Below are 25,336 nucleotides of genomic sequence, written 5' to 3' on the forward strand. Positions count from 1 at the left end.
AAAGATCAACTGCATTCTCTTGAAGTTCCCTGTGCTTGCAGTTGAGTCTACTTTGGAGAGACTGGTAGATTAGTCAACATCTGCCTTGAAGAACACAAAAATTATATCCAAGATCATCTATATGACAAGTTGAGAATGGCAGACTGTGCTCTTGGATACTCTTTCACATAGGATCAAATGGAGAAAAACATCTACATTATATAAAAGTCATTTCAGGTCTGCATACATAATAAAAGTGACAATGATGCAAGTTAAGACATAAGAAGACACAAATGTTCAATACAAGTGTATATAGCAAACTTAATATTTTATGGTGCATCCCTAAGTAATTTTGGCCATTACCAAACTCACATGATTAAGGCACAGGATGCAACTCAGTAGTATTTGTTCCAATGTATAAGGCTTTGATTTGGCCACACTTGGACTATTGTGCCCAGATTTGGTCACCGGGTTTTCAGAAGGATGAAGAGATGTTGGAAAGGGTCCAAAGGCGAATGACTAAGGTAGTTTCTGACCTCTGGAATGTTGAGTATGAGGAAAGATTGAAAAGATGTAATTTGCAGAGTCTCGTGGAGAGAAGGAAGAGGGGAGATATGATAGAGACCTACAAGTTGGTAAGGGGTTGTTATAGGATCAATGGTGGTGAAGTTCTACAGAGAATAGTGGGAGATCAGGGAAGAACCAGAGGTCATCCCTGGAAACTGTATAAGGAGGGTGTGAGTAAGGGAGTGAGAGGCAGGTTTTTTTCGTGCAGAGTTGTGAGTGATTGGAATGCCCTGCCTGAGACGTGGTGTCTGCAAGTAGTTTGAATGTGTTTAAGACACGGTATGATGAGATGTGTGTGTAAGATAAAAGGACCTCCTAGATGAGTCTTTGACTCCATGAGGTCTTGTTTTAATAATAATAATAATAATTTTAGAGTAAAAATAGAACTATTGATATATATTTCAAGTTTAGCAAAGGGAACCTGCATTAATTAAATGTAGGCATGCTGGATGGACTTGTTGGCCATCTGTTTAATGTTGAAGCATAATTGACTATGAATATAAAATCATACAATATATAAATACAATAAATAAAGTAAATAAAAATGTTAATGATGTCAGACTTCAATATAGTCAGGCTCATCACAGGAGGTACATACTGTTATTGCACACAAAACTAATTAAACTGTGCCTTAAAATTATTCACCGTGTTCACATTCACTACATTCTCAGGCAACGCATTCCACTCGCCAACTACTATCAATGCAAAGAGCCTCCGTAGCTCAGTCGGTATAGACGAAGCCCTTTGGTCGGAAAGATCTGGGTTTGATTCCTGTCCATGACATAAGGAACCTTTACTGGTCTCTTTCAACTAAAGGTAAGTTAGTCAGTCTCATACGGAGGTAGAGGGATTTTTCACATGGAAATTTGGGTTTTTCGTCCCTCAGAACAGGCAAACCAGCTCGTGAACATGGATCTACAGTCATAAATACATACAATCCCTTATTAAGAGGGTTCAACAAGTCCTACGCGATGGATGAGGAATGGGGGGCAACCCCCATACGAATAAATAAATTAAATCTATGCAAAGAAACTTCTCACTCCATTGCTCACACAATCATACAGTTTCCATGGATGGCCTCTTGTCCTATCACTCTCTCCCATTCCTCTGAAAAATTTCTTCTGCATTAACCTGGTAACAACATCTGTTAATGTAATGTATAAAGACAGACCGAGGGAATATGATTTGCAAAACCTAGGAAATAGGAGAAAAAGTGGAATATGATTGAGACATAACTTGGTAACAACCCCTGTTAACAGCAGTTGTTTGCAAAGACCAGTTACCACCTTCATGAATCTTCTATGAATCCTTTCTAACATCTCCTCATCACCATGAAAACTGGGTGATAAAATCTATGAGAACTATTCAGTTGTTTGCCCTTATACAATGGAACTTTAACCTCTTTATTTTTGACATGTTACATCTTGTAGCATATTACAGAACCTTGATGTGAATACAGCTATGGGATTAGATGGTATACCAGCTCGAGTTTTACGAAGAAGTGTTAGGAATTGGCAGTATACCTTTGAGCATGTTGTTTAATCAAAGTCCTGGGAGGGGTGGAATGAGGCTGAAATAGTTCTATCGCATAAAGGAGGCTCCAAGATTAATGTAGCAAATTACTAACCAATCAGCATATCAGAGGTTGTAGTCAAAGTACTGGAGAAGTTAGTCAAGAACAAAATACAGGAATGGACAGACAGAAATTGGATACTATATGGGGAGGCATAACCTGTCCTTCCCCAAACCATGTTGTATTATATACAGCATGGTTTTGGGAAGGACAGGTTATGCTTCAGTAACTTGCTCATGTTTTATAATACATTGACAGCTGAGTTGTATAAAGGTAACATGTTTACAGTGATACTGCCAGTCTTTGCAAAGCAATTTGACAGGATGCTGCATGGAATTCAATTTAATAAATTATAGAACATGAGGATGGATATCAAGTTGAAGTGGATAAGAAGTGGTCGATGGAGAGATACGAGACTGTAGTTTATTCAAAAGTATAGTCCAGTAAGAGACCTGTGACTAGTGGCATGCCACATGGCTCTGTTCTTGAATCGCTATTATTTAATTTGTACATTAACAATGTAGGAAAGGATCTGACAGGAATTATTCAGTTGTTTGCCGATGCTACAAAATTGGGTAGAGCAATAGTTAATACAGATGTTGTTAAAATTTTGCAGGATGATTTGGATAGACTGGCAGTCTGGGCAAAGGAAAATGGATGTATAGTGTGACAAAGTGTAAGCTTGGGGTGAAAAGATTATCAGCTGTGTACCACATTGATGGAACTGTACTCCAGGATATTGGTGAAACCAGGGATTTTGGGGGTGTTAGTGGGCAAGGAATTAAAGTTTAGAGGACATATTGCAAAAGCGACTAAAGCTGCTCAGCAGATTACTTGGTTACAGAAGAACACCCTGACAAGCAGAGATAAGTAGGTTATTATACCTCTTTATAGAGCCTTGGTGAGACCCCATCTTGACTACTGCATGCAGATCTGATAGCCTAGGTTTCTTGGGGATGAGGAAGAGGTGAAGGAGATCCAGAGGTGAGTGACCAAGATGGTATCAGGTTTATGGAATGAATCTTATGAGGACAGATTGAAGATTTGTGGGTTACAGAAATTGGTTGACAGGCAGAAAAAGGGTGATATGATTGAGACATACAAATTACTGAAAGATTTTTACAAGATTAATACAGATGAAAATTTTCAGAACTGGACTGGTTGTGGTGGGAGAGCTAGGGGCCATCTTTGAAAATTGAGCAAGAGTGTAGTTAGCAGGAATGTCAGGAATGGATTTTTTGCTTGGATAGTGGTAAATGATGGGAATAGGTTGCCAGCGTCTGTTGTGGGTGACATGACTGTGAATAGGTTCAAAGTATAGATACTTGCATGTTGGATAGTGCTTGGCATGATGTTTAGGGCCCCTTCAATTAATTAGTCTGACACCATGGAGTAGCCCATAATAATAATTATTATTACCATAATCTAATTTGATGACTTCACAACCTTTTGCAGTGACCCTGAACTTTAGATTCTTTTCCCACCACCACTCATAGATCTCTCATTTCCTCTACCTTCTTCGAAATTTCTCCACAAAATGTATACTTCTCATCCCATTATTGCTTACAAAATTTCAGAAACTTACGTTGAACTGATAGTTCCACTTATCTGCTCACTCATACAATCTATTCAAGTTCTGTCAAGCCACAACATCTGCTTGACTCCTCATTGTTCTCCCTGAGTTTTTCATCATTTGCAAATCATTGTATATCATCAAGTTAAACCCATCCTAATATCATTAATATACAACAATGGCAAACAGATCCCCTGCAACACACCTCTAGTTACTTTCAGGATACTGCATCCTCTGTACAGCTTACTGATGTGTGTCTGCTAGCCAGTCACATATCCATCTCACTAAGCTGTTATCCAATCCATTTCAGTTTTGTTATGAGCTTGTCATTTGGCAATCTATCAAAAGCTTTTGCAAAATCTAAGTGTGTTACTTTATGTGCATCTACCCTGTTCAATGCATTCATCACCTTGTTATAGCACATAAGCAAATTTGTAAAGCATGACTTCCCTTTAACAAATCTATGCTACAATCACAGAGAATACTGCTGTTATCAATCCATTTCTGTATTCTAATTTTCAATGAACTTTCTAATACCTTAACCACCTTTATGATGTGGAACAGTTTTTTGAAATCTGATATTTTCTTGGGACCTGCGCTGTCCTCTCCCATTTCCTCTACACTTGAGCTTCTTATGATTTCACACTGATGAGTATGAAAGATGTTGATAAAATGTTCACTGAATACCCCAATTATGTCCTTTGCATCAGTTATCATTCTACCATTAACATCATCTTACCATTGAGGTCTCATTAGTGGGAGCCAGACTCAGAGGTGATACCAAAGTATATTGACTTCTGCATTACTTCAACATTGGTATCACCTCTGGATCTGGCTCCCACAGATGAGACCTCGATAAAGGTTGAAACCAGTCTGGGTAGTTATCCTTCCCATAATGCATAGCATTATACATGTCCGAAAGGATATGTGCTTTGCATTATGGGATACTAAGGTAAGTGATGTGAAGTCATTACCCTCTATATACGAGTTGCCCTGTCATGAAAATACTTCAGGCGCTAACTATATTTGCTTACATTTGGATAAAGGATTAAACCAAGAATATAATTTCTTGGCATGTTTAATTTATAGTATAACCAAGCAGAAAAACTTCCAACAGCTACTTAAGATAGTTCACTCTCAAGAACTCAAGAAATTCATTTTATTTTTTAACCAAATCCAGTCTCTTGATTCAAGTTTATATTATAATTAAAAATCACCCATAATGATTATCCTTTTTTTGTTCACAAATCAGTGTTGCTTATACATTTTTTCATCACCACCTTCGACATTCCATTGCCTATAGCAACATATGACTAAATATCCCATCGGTCTCCACCTCACACCATACTAACTTAAAACCATTGCCACTATTTCTCTCCTGCATCTCCACTTTGTGCAGACATAATTTTTCTGCTATCATCAGCCTCACTCCCTTCTTGTTCTTTCTATCCTTTACAAAAAACACCATATCCTTCAATTTCTGTTCTCAGGAATTCTTCCTTATTGAACCATGTTTCACTTATTTCAACAGTTAAATTCAGCTATCAAAATCATTTCATCTCCCTTATTTCTGATGCCCCTGTCATTTGTGAATAAAGAACAGCAGTTCACTTTTAACTCTATAACCAGTATTACTGATGCCACTTGTTAGTTGTGATTTCCCCCACACCTCCACATGCTCTATTGCCTTTATCACCATTTAGCCTATATATATTCTCCCAGACTCATCTAACTCTTACATCCCAGGGATACGTGGTATAAGGAGAGTGGAAGGTATAAGGATGTTGAAAGTAGTAGTGAATGTGTTTGAGGATGGTCAGTATAGGAATGGGATGTATCCCTGTCCACATTAACTTTCTCCTTTTCCCTCTCAACTTGCATTCTTGTTTTCTAATCATTATTTCTCACACTACTATTTGCGTTTACAACCACTTTAGTCTCACCATTTTCTCTCTCCACATCTTTCACAATGAGGCAAGTATTGAGAATAGGCTCTCCATCTGACTTACTGAATCCATTTAAATGCAACCTGTCACTTTTGAACAGTGACACTCTGGTCCACAGGTTGCAGAAATTGGATGATATTTGGTATATGTATTGTGGAATGGCTGTCATAAGTATATGAAGGGTTGTAAGTTGAGGACTGACTGTATTCCAGTATAGATTCTTACCAGGTAGTAGCTTTTCTGACCGGTTATTTGAAGCTAATTTTAGGCAGTAGTATCACAAACTGATTTTTGCCATAGTTGTAGCAACACAATTTGTAAAACTGGTAATTAGTTTACGGAATTAACAACGTAAATGAAGTATATTAATTAAAGGTAACTTTAATGAATCACTTCTATATTTCGGCAACGTCACATTGCCATCTTCAGGAACATAAAGATATGGTATGTGCACTCAGGAACTAACACAAAGCAAATGAGGAAGAAAGCAAGAAACTAATATTGTTCCTAAAGTCCTAATGATGCCCTCTTGCGGGCTAATTTGGTAGTCTTGGCAGTTGGGCTGAAGTTCTCATAATGAAAGTCTCCCAAATTTGGGGCAGTTTCATGCACCCAAATTTGTTGAGGTTAGTACTGTTTTTTAGAGCTGCTGAAGATTCTTTGAATAATCTTTCGTATTTAAACTTGCTGCGATGAATTATTTTTGTTTTCTTCCAACGAATTTTATGGTGGGTATCTAAGGCATGGTCTGCCAGCCCAGAGCGGCTGTACTGGTGAAAACGGATGTAGTCTTGGTGTTCTGAAATCCTGATATTTGTTGTTCTGCTTGTTTGGCCAAAGTAGGACAATTTGCAGCTGCAAGGGACCTGGTATACACCAGGTAGGTCTAGGGGAAGTGGTTGGTCTTTGGTAGAGCGAATAAGGGATGCCAACTTTTTATATGGTCTGTAACAGGAAGTAAGGTCATATTTTTTGAGGATATTGGTTATTTTCTCAGAGGTGCCCTGGATGTAGGGGATGGTGATAGACTTGGTATAATCTATATTGGGGAGGGGGGGGTTGTGGTTTACAGGTTTTAGTATTTTTTGGATTTTTTTGGGGTTATAGCCATTGGCTAAGAAAGTGTTGAGGATGTGGTTTAGTTCAATAGTCACGGCCTTGTCATCTGAGCAGATTAATTTTGCCCTGTTATATAGTATTTTTATCACCCCATATTGTTGTGAGGGGGGGGGGATTGCTGGCGAATGTATCGGCCAGTATGGGTGGGTTTTCTGTAAACAGAGAAAACCAAAGATCCATTAAACTGGCGGGTGATTAAAGTGTCTAGGAAGGGGAGGGTGTTGTTTTCCTCTTTTTCTAAGGTGAACTGGACTCTGGGGTGTTGGTTGTTTAAGTGTGTTAGGAAGGAGTGGAGTGTGTCTGAGCCATGTGGCCAAATAGCAAACACATCATCCACATAACGAAGCCAAATAGTGGGTTTTTGTGGGGCGGAGTTTAAGGCTTTCTCTTCAAATGTCTCCATAAAGAAATTGGCCAAGGGTGGGGAAAGTGGTGAACCCATGGCTGTCCCCTCTATCTGTTTGTAGAACTTTCCTTACCAAACGAAATAGCCTGAGTTCATTGTGAACTGAAATAGGGCTGAGATATTGGGAGGAAACTTGGCTTGGATGAGCTCAAGGGTTTCTTTGAGTGGCACATTAGTGAATAGGGAGGAGACGTCAAAACTGACCATTATGTCAGTGTGTTGGAGTGTGAGGTTTTCTATACTGGCTTTAAAGTGGGCTGAGTTTTTTATATGTAATGGTGTGTTGCCAGTGTAGTGTGTGAGTGTTTTGGCTAAATGTTTGGTTAATTTATATGTGGGGGAATCAATGCCATCCACTATGGGACGCAATGGCACATTTTGTTTATGTATTTTTGGGAGTCCATATAATCGGGGGGGTCTAGAGTTATAAGGTTTAAGTTTGTTGGTGACTTCCAACAAACTTGAGAGCTGGTCGGATTGTATTCAATGGGGAGGTAAGTAGTACGGTCTAGTACTAAAGCATTTAGCTTACCTTTGTAGTCTTTTTGATTGGGTACCACAGTGGCGCTTCCCTTATCAGCTTTGGTGATTACTATTTTTTTGTTGTTTTTCAATTCTTGTAGGGCTGCATATTCGTTTTTGGATAAGTTGGTTTTTGGAGGTTTGGCTTTAGTCAGAACACCGACTACATCCAGTCTTACGTTGTTGGCGATATGGTTAGGCAGGTTGCGAATCCCACGCTCTATTTGGATCATGATTTCTTCAGCAGGTATCCTTTTAGGAGCTAGGGCGAAATTGTGACTACGTGAAAGTGCAGTGAGTGCTTCAGGCTTTAGGAGCTAGGGCGAAATTGTGACCATGTGAAAGTGCAGTGAGTGCTTCAGGCTTTAATAAATATAGAAGTGATTCATTAAAGTTACCTTTAATTAATATACTTCATTTACGTTGTAAATTCCGTAAACTAATACCAGTTTTACAAATTGTGTTGCTACAACTAGGCAAAAATCAGTTTGTGATACTACTACTTCCTAAAATTAGCTTCAAATAACCGGTCAGAAAAGCTACTACCTGGTAAGAATCTATACTGGAATACAGTCAGTCCTCAACTTACAACCCTTCATATACTTATGACAGCCATTCCACAATACATATACCGAATATATAGTTATGTCTAACCAACGTATAAGCCTTACTACTAGAACAATTTGTAAAAGGCTCTCTAAGTTGGTAAAGTGATAAGGAGTAATGCTGATGTCAAGTTGCTTCAGGAAGATTGAAAATAGACTTTTGACTCTGCCTGTATGGTTGAATGGGTGATTTTCCCATTTTGATGCTAATAAGCATAGGTTGATATATTTTGGAGTGCATAGATGCGAGATTGCATGCTTACTATATAGGTGTAACTTTCCAAGGAGTAGGATGAGATTCAAGATCTAGGGTGATAGTTGATTATGATCCACAGTTCAAAGGATACAATAGAAGTAATCTCAAAACTACACCGCATTTTACTGCTATTATAAGGAGAACGCTGACAGGTGGTGAATCTTTGTATGTGGCATTAATCAGACCACACAGTGGCTATTGTACCCAAATCACAATGAAAACCGCACCTGGTTCCTCTTATTATTAAGAAACTCTGGAGAGGATTCAAAGATGAGTAACTAAGGCAGTATCAGGAATATGGAATGTCTGCCATGGGGGAAGGGATCAAGAAATGTGAATTGCAGTTTAGTGAATATGCATAAAAAAGTTGATATGATAGAAATGTTTATAATGGTAAGGGAGATTTTACAGAATTAATATAGAAGGGATTATACATAGTGCAGAGAATGAGGGATGCCATCCCTGGCAGTTGTTTAATGGTTCTGGTGAAGATCAGAGTAAGAACAGATTTTTGTGCATTGAGAATGGTGGCCGAGTAGAATATGTTGTGAATGAGTTTTTCAGTTTGATTGATACAATGCTGGTTAAATGAAATGAGTCTGTTCACTCTATGGAAGTTTGCTATTAATAGTAAAATCAAAGTATAAAGAGTTTTATATTTAGCTTTCAGTTTTCCTGTTTCTTTATTTTTATGATTGCTTATATTTTTGTGATTTTTTTTTTTTTCCAGAGTTTTTGTTAATCGTAGTCTCCACTTAGAGAAGATAAAATTTTTTGGATTTGACATGGATTATACTCTTGCACGTAAGTAATACTGACATAGTTGGCTATATTTGGAAAATATATTTAGTTAATAAAAGATGACTAACATAAGACTTTTACAGATTCATTCAACGTAAATTTAATTTTTGCATTTTTTTTTCTTTAGCATACATTGCATGAATGAGAATTCTTTTCCAGCAGTTTGGACTTATTCCATAAAACTTGATGTCTCTTTATTGAGGTGTCTTATCAGTCAGCTAGGGAGTATATGTGAAGACAGAGCTGAGGCCTTGCTTGTTTGATATTCAACATATTTGATATGTTGTTCAACTTTTTTCAATAGATTTCTTTGTCTGTCCATAGTATGTTTCATGCACTCACATTATAGTCGATACACATCTGGATATTTTAGAGGGTTGTGTCGAGATTTTATTAATTGAAGTAGTGATTTCATCTTAATAAAGGGAGTGAAGGCTGTGTTGATAGGATTTTTGCAAGTTTTTAGAAAATAGAACTGATATAGGGCAGAGAATTAAAACCTTTGATTTTCTCATCATTGGAAGTGTCTCAAATGGCATGCTGGCTGAGAAGACTTGATACGTTTACTGTAGCCATTTCTTCCTAATCATTCTTCCTAATTCTTCCTAATCAGTAATGAGGCAGCAGGCTCTTGTTCCTAGTGTTGAAATAATACCCAATTTCTGAGGTCTATAATGGTGAGAAGAGACTTGTAATATGTAGATATTACATGTCTCTTCTAAGAGACATGTCATATATCTTAGAAGAAATGTAGATAGCTATCGGTATCCACATGTCTCTTCTCTGTGTGCCATCGTTGATACACACCTGGATTTTTAGAGGGCCATATCAAAGTTATATGGATTGAAGTAGAGATTTCATCTTAATAAAGGGAGTGAATGCTGTGTTGATTTTGTTCTTTAAGGATTTAAATCTTTGGAGAAGTTGTACCTATGAAATTACATAGCCTGTTGACTTCTCCACTACATTTAAACCATATAGAAACTTAAAGTACCTGCTCAACTCCTTTAAAGATCTCCTTCTCCTCCCCTTCCCCCATCTCACAAAGATGAATACTAAATCATCTATATATTTCACCTGTATATCTTCATATATAGGTGAAACAAATTGCTGCATAAATGACACAAAAGACATTTGGCAGAGCTGCATGGAACTCAGAAGCAAAACCAGGATCATGGCCTAGTTGGCCCAGACAGATAGCATCTCCTTTCATCCAACCCAACGATCTGTAGGTTTCAATACCATTATGAGCCTGGACTTTTGTGATTTTTCTTAGATTGGATGTGAATTTCATTGCTTGGTGTATGACCACCAGCCTTTTTAATTTTAATTTTTTTTAATACATATTTATATTTGACCACACATGAAAGGTCATAAAGACCATTTGAGACTTATGGTATATCAGTGCCTTGTGTGGGCTAGAGGATGAGAATAAAACGAAGAATTTGACATCTTTTTCAAACAACTAAAGGTTTTTGGGGAAGACAGAGTGGAGGCTATTTCATAGAACTATAAAACTGGAGGAATCATAATCACCACCTAAGTAGCTGATGTTAGATAACTATAAAAGGTCAATAATTTCCTTACTTATTTAAAAAAAAAAAAACTGCCTTTCGCCTCGTCAGAAAAATCTCCACCTTTCTAGCTTCTTCAATCTTCCACCTCTCAATTATCCATGCTCTCTTGTGGGTTATCTTATTTCGGACAAACAGGAAGATCTGTTTTTATCAGTTAGAAGAACACAGGTCTTATATTAAATACCATGAGCCTGGACAGTCTGGACTTGTGGAGCTTGCTATCAACACTAAACATACAGTTCATTGGAACAAGACAAAAGTTCTTTATAAAGAAATGTGAGAGACCTTACTTCACTATCCTAGCTTAAACAGATCAGATGGTCTATGTCTATCCCCTTTGTGTGAGATAGTACTTTTTAAATCAGTTAATCTTTCCTAACTTTATTTTGTCAAAATATATACTTTTTTTTTAAATAAGTTAGAAAATTATTGACCTTTTATAGTTATCTTGCATTAGCTACTTCGGTAGTGCTTTTTTAAAATTGTCTGTTAATGTTTAATTGTCATTCTATGATCTTGAGCTGGTGATGCATATTATACTAAGGCAAAAATTCTACACTAATAAATTTTTTTTATGTGAGTTTTCCTCTGGTTTTATAATTCTTTTTAATATGCCAACTCACAGTATTTCACTATTGAAACAATTTCAAAGAACAGAGGTAGATGGAATGAAAGAAGCAGAGATGTTGGGTTGGAAAGTTTGGAGCTGGACTATAAGTGGGTGTTAAGCAGCAGCTGCTTTTGTTCTTTCTATTTTTGGAGGAAAGTGGAGGAATGATAATGGCCAATTCAACAGAGCCTTGTCCATGAAAAACTCTGTAGAATAGCCATTATGCAGAAACAAATGTGTGTGTGTGTGTGTGTGTGTGTGTGAGAGAGAGAGAGAGAGATTGAAATGGATCTGTAAGAGAGGGTGCATCAGTTAACCATATTGTCCTCCTCTTCTGGGTAGCATCAAACAACTTTTTGAGATGATTTTGACATACCACCCCAAATGTATAAACAGTAGTCCCTGGTTGGGTGGATTGGGATTTGTACAGAATTAGCAGGTGTAGAAATGAAAAGTGGTGCCTTGACTAGAAAAGTACAGTAATAGAAAAGTTTTTAGTAGCTATGTCTTAGATGTATTTGTGCAAGGTAAGGCTAGAAGCCTAGGCCAGCCTAAGAAGGGAAATCTCATCATGTTTGAATATCTGGATATTGTGGAATGTTAGGGGAAGAGATGTAAGATTTTTTCTTGCGAGAGATTAGACTGCATTGAGTTTTTGGTGGTATTTGAAGTTAATTGTCCTTGACTCCTTGCAGTTTAGCAAGGAAATTTCAGGTTTGGCATGGTATGCTGAATTTTTTTCCATGTACTGCATTGGCACATTTGTTTAAGAATCATGGCATGGCTAGTTTTCAGGAATTTGGGATGGAATGGGGGATAAAGGCCTTCATTTCTCTGAGCATGAGTTCTGTAATTCAGTCTGAGCAGATGTTTAGATCGGTAGATATGGTTGAAGAGTCGAAGTGGTCATTGGTCTAAAAACCAATGACCACTAACCAATGACCCATAAGTATGAGATTTTGTGTATTAGTACTTCCTGTGGCCTATGGAATATATAATCCATAAACTCTTTATAGGAATGTGGAGTGGAGTAATTTATACATTCAGTAAGTAGTAGTTGTCTCATGCTGAGCAATGGAATTTATCTACCACAGCAGGATTTGAACCCACAGCCTTTTGGTGGTGAGTAGAAGCAGATAATGTTAAACAGATGGTCAGCCTGACTGTCAGTGGACAATATGTAATATATAATTACTAACAAAGTTTCTTGGTACTTTTCTCATCTTTATCTGTGAAATTAGAAAAGGAAAGCTAATTTGATTTGTGATTCCATGGTAATCTTTCTTTGGGTATTTGGACTGCATAAAATCAAGCTTTAGAGATAAATAATCAGGTCAGAGTGATTATCAAAATTTGTAAAGCAGTAAAGACAGCAGATTAATGCACTAAAGTGGGTAAGGAAGTGTTGAGCCAGAGCAAATCAAAGAGAAGAGGAAAGTTTTCTAGGTTTGGTATTGTGTCACATGCAGAGTGCTAGATGTAATGAATGTGTATGTATGTATTACAGAAATCATGTAGTTTGGTAATCATGCAGCACAGATAATTGAGGTTTTGTAAACCCTCAACTATCTGTGTTGAGGGTGTATGAGAAATAATGGCTTGGTTTAGATGTAAGTGGAATTGAAATGTGCATCAATTTTATTTATGTAAGGGCCATAAGTATTGACGAAGTGATACCGGTATAGAAGTATTTTATTTTATTTTTTACTGTTTTTTGATATTGTTTCCTATGGGAGATTTTTTCTGATTTACACTTTTACTCAATTTATTTATGGTGTCTTTCACAGTTTGGATGGAGAAGAGTTAGAGTAGTGGCTAGTTTTTCACTTCCCCTCATATTACATGCAATGTCTTCCATATAGAGGAGAATACCCAATCTCTTCTTCATACGTCTTTTGTATACTGCTATACTCAGGTACCTTCCAGGCATGATATAGCAGCAGAATTATATGCTAGTTGTTCAAGAATCATCTTGCAGATCAGACTTAGTCCTATGATTTATTCAGCAGCTGGAAAATGGACCTTTTTTTTTTGCTGCTGGAATCCTAACAGTATGTTTAACATGCTCCTGATATCATGCTACTTACCTTCACAGCATATAAGAAGGGGGGGGGGGGGAGAAGCAGGAACCAGTAAATTTTTTTTCTCATCTACCTATGAGGCCTTACTCTAGATAGCATTAACAAGGAAATGTACTTTTATGGTGCAGTACTCACCAAGTTTGCCAGAATGATGTTTGTAGAAACAGGCTCCAGTGCAGAAAGGTGATTGGGATTGGTTTGGCTTGAAGATGCTATAAATAGTGCATCCCCAGCATATTGGTGGCTAAGTTACATACCTGGTTATTGTTATATTGCATCAACCAAGTATTCTGATTTAGATCTGGAGAGGTATTGTAGATTAATTTTCAAGATCTAGTCATAGACTCAGTGTTGTTCAGAATAACAAGGTTAAAATTGATTCCTAGGAATTGTGCTTTAAGAATATTTTAAGAGGTTAGAAATAAAGACTTGTTAATGAAGATAATTAAGGCTTCGAAACAAAATCAGTATTAGAAAAAGGTTTATGATACAGTTTTGGCTGGGAATATTCCAAATGACTTACCCATAAGTTCAAATAATCTAGTTTTTAAAAATCAGAATTATAATTTATAAAGTAAAGGGAAACTACAGTATTTTGAACAAAATCATAGTTTCATAACTTCACACATTTCTGGAATTTGAATGAGAGTGATACAGCATGTTCCTTTTAATTAGAAAAGACCTAGTTAAATAAAATTTCATGCTGGCTGGAGTGTCACCCGGTTAAACAAGGAGCCCGTTGTTTTCACCAGGGAACCAGGGCGAACAGTGAAAAGTCAGCTACTGGAACAAATCTGAAAACACACCCAAACTCAACATCACTCAACCAGAGTTAAAGATTGGTACTATCAACATAAGAAGCCTGAATGGCAAGAAATGGAGCTAGCTGAGGAATTAGATAAATACCAGATCGACATAATAGTTGTGACTGAAACAAAAAAGACAAAAACTGGTGAGATCTTTCTGAGCAATAAATACAAAATGTTATATTCAGTCAATAACAATCAAGGAAAAGAAGGAGTAGCCATAGTATTCAACACAAAATACGAAGCTAATCTTGTTGAATGGCAGGCTATCTCAAGTAGAATGATGTGGGCAAATATCAGAATGGGGAACTGGACAATGAGACTTATTTGTGCCAATGGTCCCACAGAAGGTTCTACTAAGGTAGAAGTGGAGGAATTTTTTGATGCTTTAGAAAAAGCAACTGACACAGTGAAAAAGGAAAAGTTGGTCCTTGTTGGGGATCTGAATAGCAGAGTAGGAAATGATTGTCAGACATACAAAAATATTTTGGGAAAATTTGGAGAAAAGAGCAAAGCTAATAATAATGGCAAATACCTGTTGGATTTCTGCTCAGGACATGGACTGGTTATTACTAACACCATGTTCCAACATAAAAATGTGCACAAATTCATATGGAGAGAAGAAGCAAGGAATAAGAAAAGTCTCATTGACTATGTTATTGTTGATAGTGATGTTTTCTTCCTGGTGCACGACACCAGAGTGTACAGAGGATTTGAAATCGGAAGTGATCACTATTTAGTCTTGAGCAGGATAAAATTGAATTTCATATTGAAAAGAATAACATATAAGAAAGTTGTAAAGCAAATAAAAGTTGAGCATCTCTCAGATGTGAACTGTAGACTAAAATACACAAAGATTATTGAAGAAAAAATGAAAGAGTTTGAGAATAGGAACCAAACCTTGGAGATTCAGTGGCAAGCCTTGAAGAAAACCCTGATTGATTCAGCCAGAGAGGCACGTGGTGAGGTTGTCTGCAAGGATAGAAAAATCAGGACTCCATGGTGGACACAGGAAGTTAAAGAGGTAGTGAAGGAAAAGAAGAAAACATATCAAAAGTTCCTGGCAAATAAGTCAGCTTTTGCTCTTAGAGAATACAGAGACAAATGTAAGAAAGCGAAACACTGTAAAACTAGCTAAACAAAAGTCATGGGAGAACTTTGGCAAGAACATAGAAAATAAATATCAAGAAAGTAGTAAGATATTCTAGAGGTCGTTGAAGAAGCTTAGAAATGGAGGAAAGAGTGCTTTAAAGGAGTTAGAGATGATAAAGGTGACATAAAAACAGGAGAAAAAGAATCCTTGAAGTATGGAGTAATTACTTCGAAAAATTGCTAAATGAAACAAGCAGTGATAGCACAGTGGTAAAAAACACTCAACAGGCATACAGTCAGAATACATATCCATACTTTAAGTAGAAAAAGCTATCGAAGGCTTGAAATGTGGAAAGGCAGCAGGAGTAGATGATATTTGACCAGAAATGCTGAAGTATGGTGGTATAAAAGTCTTGCAGTAGCTGCACTGCATAGTTCAGAAGTCTTGGACAGAGGGACAAATTCTCGATGATTGGAGTAGAGCTCTAATATTACCCATATATAAAAAGGGAAATAAAACTGAATGTGAGAATTACAGAGGTATTTCCCTACTGAGTGTTCCTGGCAAGATCCATGCAAGTATACTTGAGAAACGGTTGAGAAGAATTGTGGAAGAAAAGCTTGGTGAAGAACAAGCTGGATTCAGGCCAAATAGAGGCTGTCAGGATCAGATCTTCACTTTACGACAAATAGTTGAAAAGCATGGGAACATAACAAAGATCTGCATTAAGTTTTGTCGATCTGGAAAAGGCATATGACAAAGTTCCAAGAGAGAAGCTATTCAATACGCTACAGTTATATGGTGTCAATGGGGCATTATATCAAGCAATACTTAGTCTGTATTTGAGTTGTAAATCAGCAGTTAGAATTGAAGAAAGTACAGGGAGATGGTTTAATGTTAAATCTGGTGTGAGACAAGGATGTACATTATCCCCTCTGTTATTCATTATCTTCATGGATCACATTATGAAGGAAAGTGGTATTAAACACAATATCAGAATTGGAGATTAATATCAGCTCTTTGCTTTATGCGGATGATGTTATACTTCTAAATAAATCCTCTAGAAGTTTGCAAGATTCCCTGACTAAATTGAATAACTGTTGTAATAGATATGGTATGAAGGTCAGCAATAAAAAGACAAAGACAATGAAAATAGGCAGAATCATTGAAAATGTCAACTGTTTTGTGAATGGAAAACCTGTGGAATAAGTAAAACATTTCAGCTACTTAGGCACGCTTTTTAGTGAAGATGGTAAATTAAATATAGAAATAGACAACAGAATCAGCAAAGCTGGTATGGTGGGAAGTCAACTGAATAAATTCATATGGAATAAGAGAGAAATTAGTTGGAACACTAAATTAGCTGTATACAAGACAGTGTTTAAACCAGTTTTAACTTATGGATCTGAGAGCTGGGTCAGAAGTAAAACACTTGACCAAAGATTAGAGACCACAGCTATGAGAGTCCTCAGAAAGATTAAAGGTGTGAACAGATGGCAATATCATATTAAAAACGAGGATATTAGAAAAGAACTTGACATTATCGGCATCCAGGAATGCGTTAGCAGAGCTAATCTGAGGTGGTATGGTCACTTAAACAGAATGGGCAAGCAAAGATTAGCAAAACAAGTGTTCTCTGCCAGGTTGGCAGGAAAACGACCCAGAGGAAGACCAAGATATAGGTGGATTGATAATACGATATAATGTGCCTTAGACGATAGAAATATAAGATCTGATAATGATAATATTGGGGTCTTGACAAGTAATAGACTGATTTGGAGGAAAATTGAAGATAGGAAGTCAGTAATGGTGTAAATTTTTCATGTTGTACTATCATATCCTGTACACCCCTTGAGGGTACATGTCAGGAATTTGATGATGATGATAGTTTTGATTGTTTTCATGAAGGAAAATCTTTATTATTATTGTTACTAAAAAAGACTCATTCTAGGAAGTACTTATTTTAACGCATATATCTCATCAAACTGTACTTTAAACACATCCAATAGGTCCACCTTCAGTGCACTCTTGGTAGTGCATTCCATGCATCAGTCAATCTCCATGCAAAAAAAAACCTGCTCCTCATTTCTTTGTTCACACTCTCCTTATACTATTTCCAGGAATGACATGTCTCTCTCTCTCTCATTCTATGAAAAATTTCATACACATTAATCTGGTCACACTCTTATGAACTTATGTCTCAGTTATAACCCCTCTCCTCCTATTATGAAACTTTGTAAATTTTATTCCCTCAGTCTGTCTTCATACTTCACATTCCAAAGACTAATTGCCACTTTAGGGAATCTACTCTGAACTCTTTATTTCTTTGATATTAGGTGATTGGAATGCAAAAGTTGGGGAAAAAGAATAACATGGTATCACTGAAAAATTTGGTTTAGTACTGAGAATGAAGAAAGAGAAAGGATGTTGGAGTTTTGTGTCAAGAATGGTTGCTTTATTGCCAACATCTGCTTTCAACAACAAAAGAAGATTGTACACATGGACTTCACCTAATGGTGAGTGCAGAAATCAGATGAATTATATTGTTTCTAGCAGAAAGTGGAGAAGTGCTATCCAAGCAGCAAAAATACTAACTAGTGTGCACTGTGGGACAGATCATGAATTATTGGTAGCTGAAGTTAAATTGAAATTAAGGGCTAAGAAGAAACAAAAAGACAATATCAGATTTGATTTAAATCATATAAATGAAACATTTAAAGTAGAAGTCAGAAAGAAATTAAAAAGTTTGGAGAAGACTGGAAGAGAATTAGAAATACTGTGGGAAGAAACAAAATGTACAGTCATAGAAATAATCTTCTTTGCTGCTTCTAAATAAAGCAACAAGAAAGAAAGATTGCAAATGGTTGTCAGAAGAAGCTATTCATATAGCAGAGGAAAGAAGAAAAAGGAAACTTCAGAGAAACAAAGAAAGGGTTAGAATAACTGAGTGCAGATTTCCAGAGACGTAAGAAAGATCAAGGAAAAACATCTAAACAAAAGGTGCAAAGAAATTGAAGAAAGCAGTATTACTGGTGGAACTAGTAATACTGCTAGAACCAGTATTACTGTAGAAAAAGAAGTTTATCCCTAGATTAGGAGTTGTAAAAAAGTAATTTGGGAAAATGTCTGATGGAATAAGAAGAAGCAGTGAAAAAAAGTTGGAAAGAGTATGTAAAGGATTTGTACAAGAAAGATGATAATATTGAAGGTGAATTTGAAAGGAGAGAATTTGTTGAGGAACCCATCATAATGAAAAGTGAAGTGATATCAGCAATGGAACAGCTGTTAAAAGGAAAAGCTCCTGGAGCTGATGGTGTGTCAGTGGAATTATTGAGAGTAACTGGGGATGAAATAGAAAGTTTATTTTTCACTTGGTCAGACTATAATAAATTTAGTTTAATCCTTTATCCAAGTATGTGCAAACAAAGTTTGCACCTGAAAGTATCTTCAGGACTGGGGTAAAGTAGTACAACACCGGGTGACTCCTTGCAAAGGTGGAGCAAGCTACCAACACTCCTATCTCAGTATCTCTCATAATGCAAAAACACATCCCCTTGCTTCTCTTAATGCATAACATTATACATATCCGCAAGGAGATGTGTTTTGCATTATGGGAGATATCGAGATAGGCGTGTTGGTAGCTTGCTCCACCTTTGCAAGGAGTCGCCCGGTGTTGTACCACTTTACCCCAGTCCTGAAGATACTTTCAGGTGCAAACTTTGTTTGCACACACTTGGATAAAGGATTAAACTAAATTTATTATGGTGATGAAGTAGTGAATATATTGTTGAAGTAGTGAATATATTCCAACCCTACTGAAATTTGTCAGTAGGTTTGGAAGAAAATATACTGCCTAGAGATTGGAAAACATCAATATTCATCCTAATTCCAAAAAAATCAAATACCAGAACATGTAAGAATTATAAAACCATTGCTTTAATTTCACATGCAAGTAAAGTTATGCTGAAAGTGATCCAACAAAGGCTGGAGCTATATGTGAATAGCGAAATGCCACAAGAACAGGCAGGCTTTAGGAGAGGTAGAGAAACTGTAACCAAATAGCAAACATGAGATGGATTATGGACAGAAGAAGAGAATTTCAGAAGGAAGTATTCATCTGTTTTATTGATTATAAGAATGCTTGATTGTGTGGATCACAACAGACTTCAGATTGTAATGAGATCAATGGAAATATCTGAGCATGAATTCTCTTGATAAGAGAGCTGTATGACAACCAAGACGCTTCAGTAAAAACAGTCTTTGGAGAAACAGACAGTTTTTGAGTGGAAAAAAGGGTGCAGCAGGATTGTATACTGTCATCCTATCTTTTTAATATTTATAGTGAAGCTGGCCTGGTTGGCCGAGTGGTTAGCGTATCTGCTCTCCAGCCAAAAGGCAGCAGGTTCTATGTTTGTGGGCATGGATGTTTGGGATCGTGAAAATACTAGTGGTAGTGGTTGGCGGTAGATGGCGTTGGTATAGATGATGAAAGTAGTTGCGGTTCATTGTAGTTGGTGGATTGAGTGGTGGAGACGGAGAGTTGTGGAGTAGGTGTCCTCCCTTGATGAGTCTTTGGATTCCCTAGAGATGTCATGTAATAATAATAATAGTGAATATATTATGAGAATGGCTAACTTAGTCAAAGATCCAGCTGGAATTAAGATTGGTGGTAGAAATATAAATAATTTAAGATATGCAGATAATACAATCCTCTAAGGAAAATATGGAGCAGTTGATTCTATTGGTTAAGAGGGAAAGTAACAAAGCCTGACTTAATTTAAACATCAGCAAAACAAAAGTGATTGCTTCTGGCAGTTTAAATGAATTTATAATAAAGGGAGATAAAATGGAAATTGTTGAAAGTTATGATTTACTTGGGTCCAGAATCAGAAATGATGGCAAACGTGAAGATGAAATTAAAAGGATAGTCATGGGAAAAAACTGTGTTAAACCTGACAAAAATTATGAAAGATAGAGGTATAAGTAAGGTCACGAAAGTTAGAATTGTTAGAGCAATGGTATTTTATTTCCGCTAGTGATGTATGGATGTGAAAATTGGATTATTAAGAAGAAAGACAAAAAGCAAATTGGTTCATTTCAATTATGGGTGTGGAGGAGACTATTAAGAATCCTATGGACTCCAAGAATGACCAATAAAAAAGTTTTAGAGAGCACCAAGAGCGAATGCTCCTTGGAGACGATGATTGCTAAACAAAAGTTGATGTACTTTGGACATATTATACAAGCTGATGAATCATTGGAAAAGGCAGTTATGTCAGGAAAGTGAGAAGAGAAGATCACAAAAGAGTTGGATAGACAACGTAAAAGAACTTACCAACTTGAACTTGCAGTTGCTGAAAGAAAGAAGGAGAGGTCGAGTGGAAATGAGAGCCTTTGTTCACAAGATCAGCAAGAGTCGAAAATGACCGATGGCACATAACAACAAGAAATATCATCATGAAAATCAGGTGACCGAATATCTGCAAAGTCATCTATATTAGGCCCGATCATGGGCTTATACAATGGACTGCTTATTTCTGCATGTCATTGGCCTTTGCATCATTGCCATAATCCAATCTGATGACTTCACAACTTATGCAGTGTAGCCACTGAACTTAAGGTCCTTACTCTCCATTACTCTTCTTTCCTCTTTTTGAATACTGCATCCCCATATACAACTTGCTGATACCTATCTGACAACCAGTCACCTATTCAACTCACTCATCCGTTATCCAATCCTATCCATTTCAATTTTGTTATGAATTTGTCATCTGACAATCTATCAAAAGCTTTTGCGAAATCTAAGTATACTACTTTATGTGCATCTCACCTATCCAATGCATTCATCACCTTGTTATAGTACATAAGCAAATTTATATGACATTCCTTCCTTTTAACAAACACATGCTACAATCACAGAATTCTGCTGTTTTCAACTCATTTCTATGTTATAATTTTCACTGAATTTTCCAATACCTTAACCACCTTTATGCTATGGAACAGTTTTTAGAAATCTGATACTCTCACTACAGTTAAGCTATCCTCTGCCATTTCTTCTGCACTTGAGCTTCTCGTGATTTCACACTGATGAGTATGAAAGACGCTGATGAAATGTTCACTGACTGTAATTGACTGTTATCATAATTCATCTTGTGGCATCTACTCAATTATCCTTTTCATCAGTTATCATTCTACCATCTTCATCCATTAACGTCATCTTGCCATAATCATCTTCCTTTTACTTGCCACATATCCGAAAAACTCTATTATTTTTCTAGGCCTGATTTGTTAATTTCTGCTCATACTGCATTTACTCATGCTTTTCTGCTCATACTTGCTCTTGCAGTTGTTCTTACCAACTGAATTGCCTTCCTAGTTTGCTTTTTTATACTTCCATGTAATTGATTGTTATCATAATTCATCCTGTGGCATCTCCACAGTACTTTAAGACTTCTTCCTCCAGTTTTCATTCTTAATCCCTTCATTCATCCATTTGACATCTACCTTATTCAATCTTTTAACCTTTGTAATATATTCACACATTGTTATTAAATATTTCTTGGTCAGTTCCCATTCATCATTTATCTCTTCCTGGTTCAAGCTGTCTCCTAAACTTCTCATAATCACTCACCTTGTAGTTCCACATATATCATTTCCTCACAGAAGTTTTCATATGCCTGACCACCACCACCCAGGATATAGTACATTACCAAATTTGTAAAATATGATTTCCCTTTAACAAATCCATGCTACAATCATGGAGAACACTGCTGTGATCAACCCATTTTTGTATCCTAACTTCACTGATTTCTCCAATCCTTAACCAAATTTCCAGATGTGAGAGATATACAGATTGGCTTATAATTTGTGGCCACAGCCTTATTACCACTTTTATGCAGTGGAACAATTTTATCTTCTTTCCACTGTGAATGTTGTAAGATTTATTAAACAAGTAGGCTCTTGCTTCTGCCAGCTCCCTGGAAATTCCCTTAGACACATGGTAATATGTCATAAAATCCTATTGCCTTATAGACATCAGGCTTTTAGTCAGAGGATATGTCTTATTAGATTGTAGTATGGTGGCTTATCTTCTAAGCACAACTCGGAGATCATTAAATAGGTTATCTGCAGATGATTTGTTGCCATCACATCATACCTGAATGGTGTGATATATGAAGCATCAACTGTATAGTCTCACCAGCTGCCTTAATGCTTCTGTTCCAGTGGCCTTAACTCCGGAGTAATCCTATCATAATAGGGTAAAAGCAATTCTAGCTATGTGCTGCTTTTTCAGTGTGCAGCAGATGAGTAGTATCCTTGCAGTGGTTAGACATGATTCTGATTTAGGGACATTCAGTCCTTATCCTGTGTTACATAAACCTAAAGACATTCAGTTTATCTCCATTTACGTATAGCCTAAGGACATTCACCCATACTTATGTCACATATTTGTATTATTATGATTTTGCCATTTAGTGTCTGAACCTCACACCAGGGCATGACCAGCCACCATGGATGTTGTTAGTAAATTTCTCCAATTTCTGATCATTTGACCAAACACTTGATATCTCATCCCTTTATAAGCTTATGGAATCTAAATCACTCTAAAGCTTAAACTTAGAACTTTTCTCTTGTTGGAGTCAAATCCTCTAATGAGATGAGTTACATTAGCTCACAGTATAGGAGATGCTTTCTAAGCACAACACACAGACAAGTTCCTTGGATGATTTGGTGTCTACACTTCATAATTGAATGGTGTTGTGTATTTATGATAGCCGCTAGAGGGCTACATGGTGTATAATGTTTTCAGAGAGCTCCTGAAAGCTAAGTATAATTTTGAGTGAAAATTGGAATATTGGTTTAAATCTTAACGTAGTATTGTTTATTTTTGGTAGCTTGTTATGTCTGTGTGATTTTGGTGTGAATTCGGTTTTATTTAACGTAGTATTTTAACGATACGTTTCATAGAAATCATGGCACTTACGTCGCTTTGTCACATGGCGGCAAAGCGACGTAAGATAATGGCATCCAAAAATTCAACTCCTTTTGTTCAAAAACTGTAATGTGAGAGAGTTTGTCTAATGTGATGTGTGTGTGGGATGTATGCTTTCCCGAAGGAGGCTGGAGTTTGGATGGAAAGTGATAATGGTGGAAAAGTGTACAGTGTGCAGAAAGTGTAAGCAAAGTGAGGAATTGAATGTGTCAGGTCGTGAAATAGTTATGATTGAAGAAAGCCAGAATGTGAGTAAAAATAGTGGCTTGATAGGGAATTGCGATGTTGTACAAGATGGCAATGAGAGTGGTGATCAAAGAGAAAGTGAAAGCAACTATATAGAGAGAGAAAATGGTTTAAATGATGAAAAAAATGAGGAATTATTTGTAGGGAGTGAGAATGCTAGGTTGCGTCGAGTGATACACAGTGCACAGCGGCAGTTGGAGCACCTGCAAAACTCTTTCCAGAGTATCTCGGCTAATGGAAATAAACAAGCGTTTGAAAGGAAAAATAAGTGTAAGAGTGGAAGAGTTTTGGAAATGAAGGAAAGAGTGTTGTATGGTGACTCGTTATTAAGAGGAGTGATAGATGGGAGTTTAACTAAATCGTACTTACTGGGTGCAAATTTTAAGGATGTAAGTGAGAGTATTAGAGTGCAAAAACAAAGGGTGAAAGAATTGATAGTTGTGGCGGGTACGAATGAATTGAAAGAAGATAAATTTTTTATGAGAGAGGACTTGAAAGTATTGTTAAAGGTAGCGAAAGAAAAGAGTAACAGAGTTAGGATGGTGAGTCTGTTGCTGCAGTACAACAGAGAGGAGTTTAGAAGGAGGGCCATAATCGCAAATGACTTTATGTGCAGGTTATGCAGATAGTGTCGTGTGGAATTCGTGGACGTGTGGAACGAGTTTGATGGGTGAAAGGATTTATACAAGATGGATGGCCTGCATTTGAATGGATTTGGTATGCGGAGACTGGGAAAAAGTGTTGCTGAATGAAGTGAAAATGGATGTGTAGAACCAGGGAAACTAGAACTACCAAGGAGGGGGGGGGGAGTGGATATGCGGACATCAGTGAGACAGTTGAGTGTGAGAATGTATATAATGTACCTGAGCCAGTACTAAAGACAAATAATTGGAATGGATAGTTAGAATAACGCATCAAGATAGGAGTGGGACAAAGGGACTTCTGCATTTCATGTATATTAATGCCAGGAGTATTAGGAACAAGAAGGAAGAATTTTTGATCTTGGTTGGCTCTTCCTGGCCACAGGTTATTGGCATTAGTGAAACATGGCTGACGGAAGATGATACAGTTAGTGGGATAGAATGTGTAGGTTATAGTGTGTTTAGGAGGGACAGAGAGAATAAAATGGGGGGAGGAGTGTTATTGATGATAGCTGATGAACTGCAGCCAAGGAGAATTGAAGTTGTATTGCAGGATCGTGAAAAGAGCTCATTTGAGGCTACTTGGTGTGAGATTGAGACTGGCAGAACAAAATATACAGTTGGGTGCCGCTATAGACCAGGTGATGGACTAGATGGCGGAGATAGTATGCATAAACAAATTGATGAAATGAGTGGAAGGAGGGTAATTATTATGGGGATTTCAACTACCGTAACATTGATTGGAAGGAGAAGAGGACACATGTGAGGAAGGAACCGGATTTTATTCAATGATTAAGGGATAACTATCTGAGACAGCATGTAATTGAAAATACTAGGGGTTTGAGAGTGCTTGACCTGGTAATAGCATCTGAGAATTTGACTATGGAATGACCCTTATGAGAACAGGTTGAAGATTTGTGGGGTGCAGAAATTAGTTGATAG

The 25,336-nt window shown here is 37.0% G+C and overlaps 1 protein-coding gene across 7 annotated transcripts in view; it reads left to right on the forward strand.

The window, feature by feature from the left end:
* Nt5b (5' nucleotidase B) overlaps nt 1-25,336 on the forward strand; it is a 580,494-nt gene that overhangs the window by 133,252 nt on the left and 421,906 nt on the right. For all 7 annotated transcript variants that reach the window (XM_090391852.1, XM_090391851.1, XM_090391857.1 and 4 more), the window contains one exon: nt 9,277-9,350. In XM_090391852.1, coding sequence (XP_090247978.1) covers nt 9,277-9,350 — 74 coding nt within the window. The remainder of the gene's footprint in view (nt 1-9,276; nt 9,351-25,336) is intronic.

Source organism: Typopeltis vanoorti, chromosome 4 (genome assembly GCF_054136105.1).
Source record: "Typopeltis vanoorti isolate ZY-2024b chromosome 4, IOZ_Tvanoo_1.0, whole genome shotgun sequence".
Classification (NCBI taxonomy): Eukaryota; Metazoa; Arthropoda; class Arachnida; order Uropygi; family Thelyphonidae; genus Typopeltis; species Typopeltis vanoorti.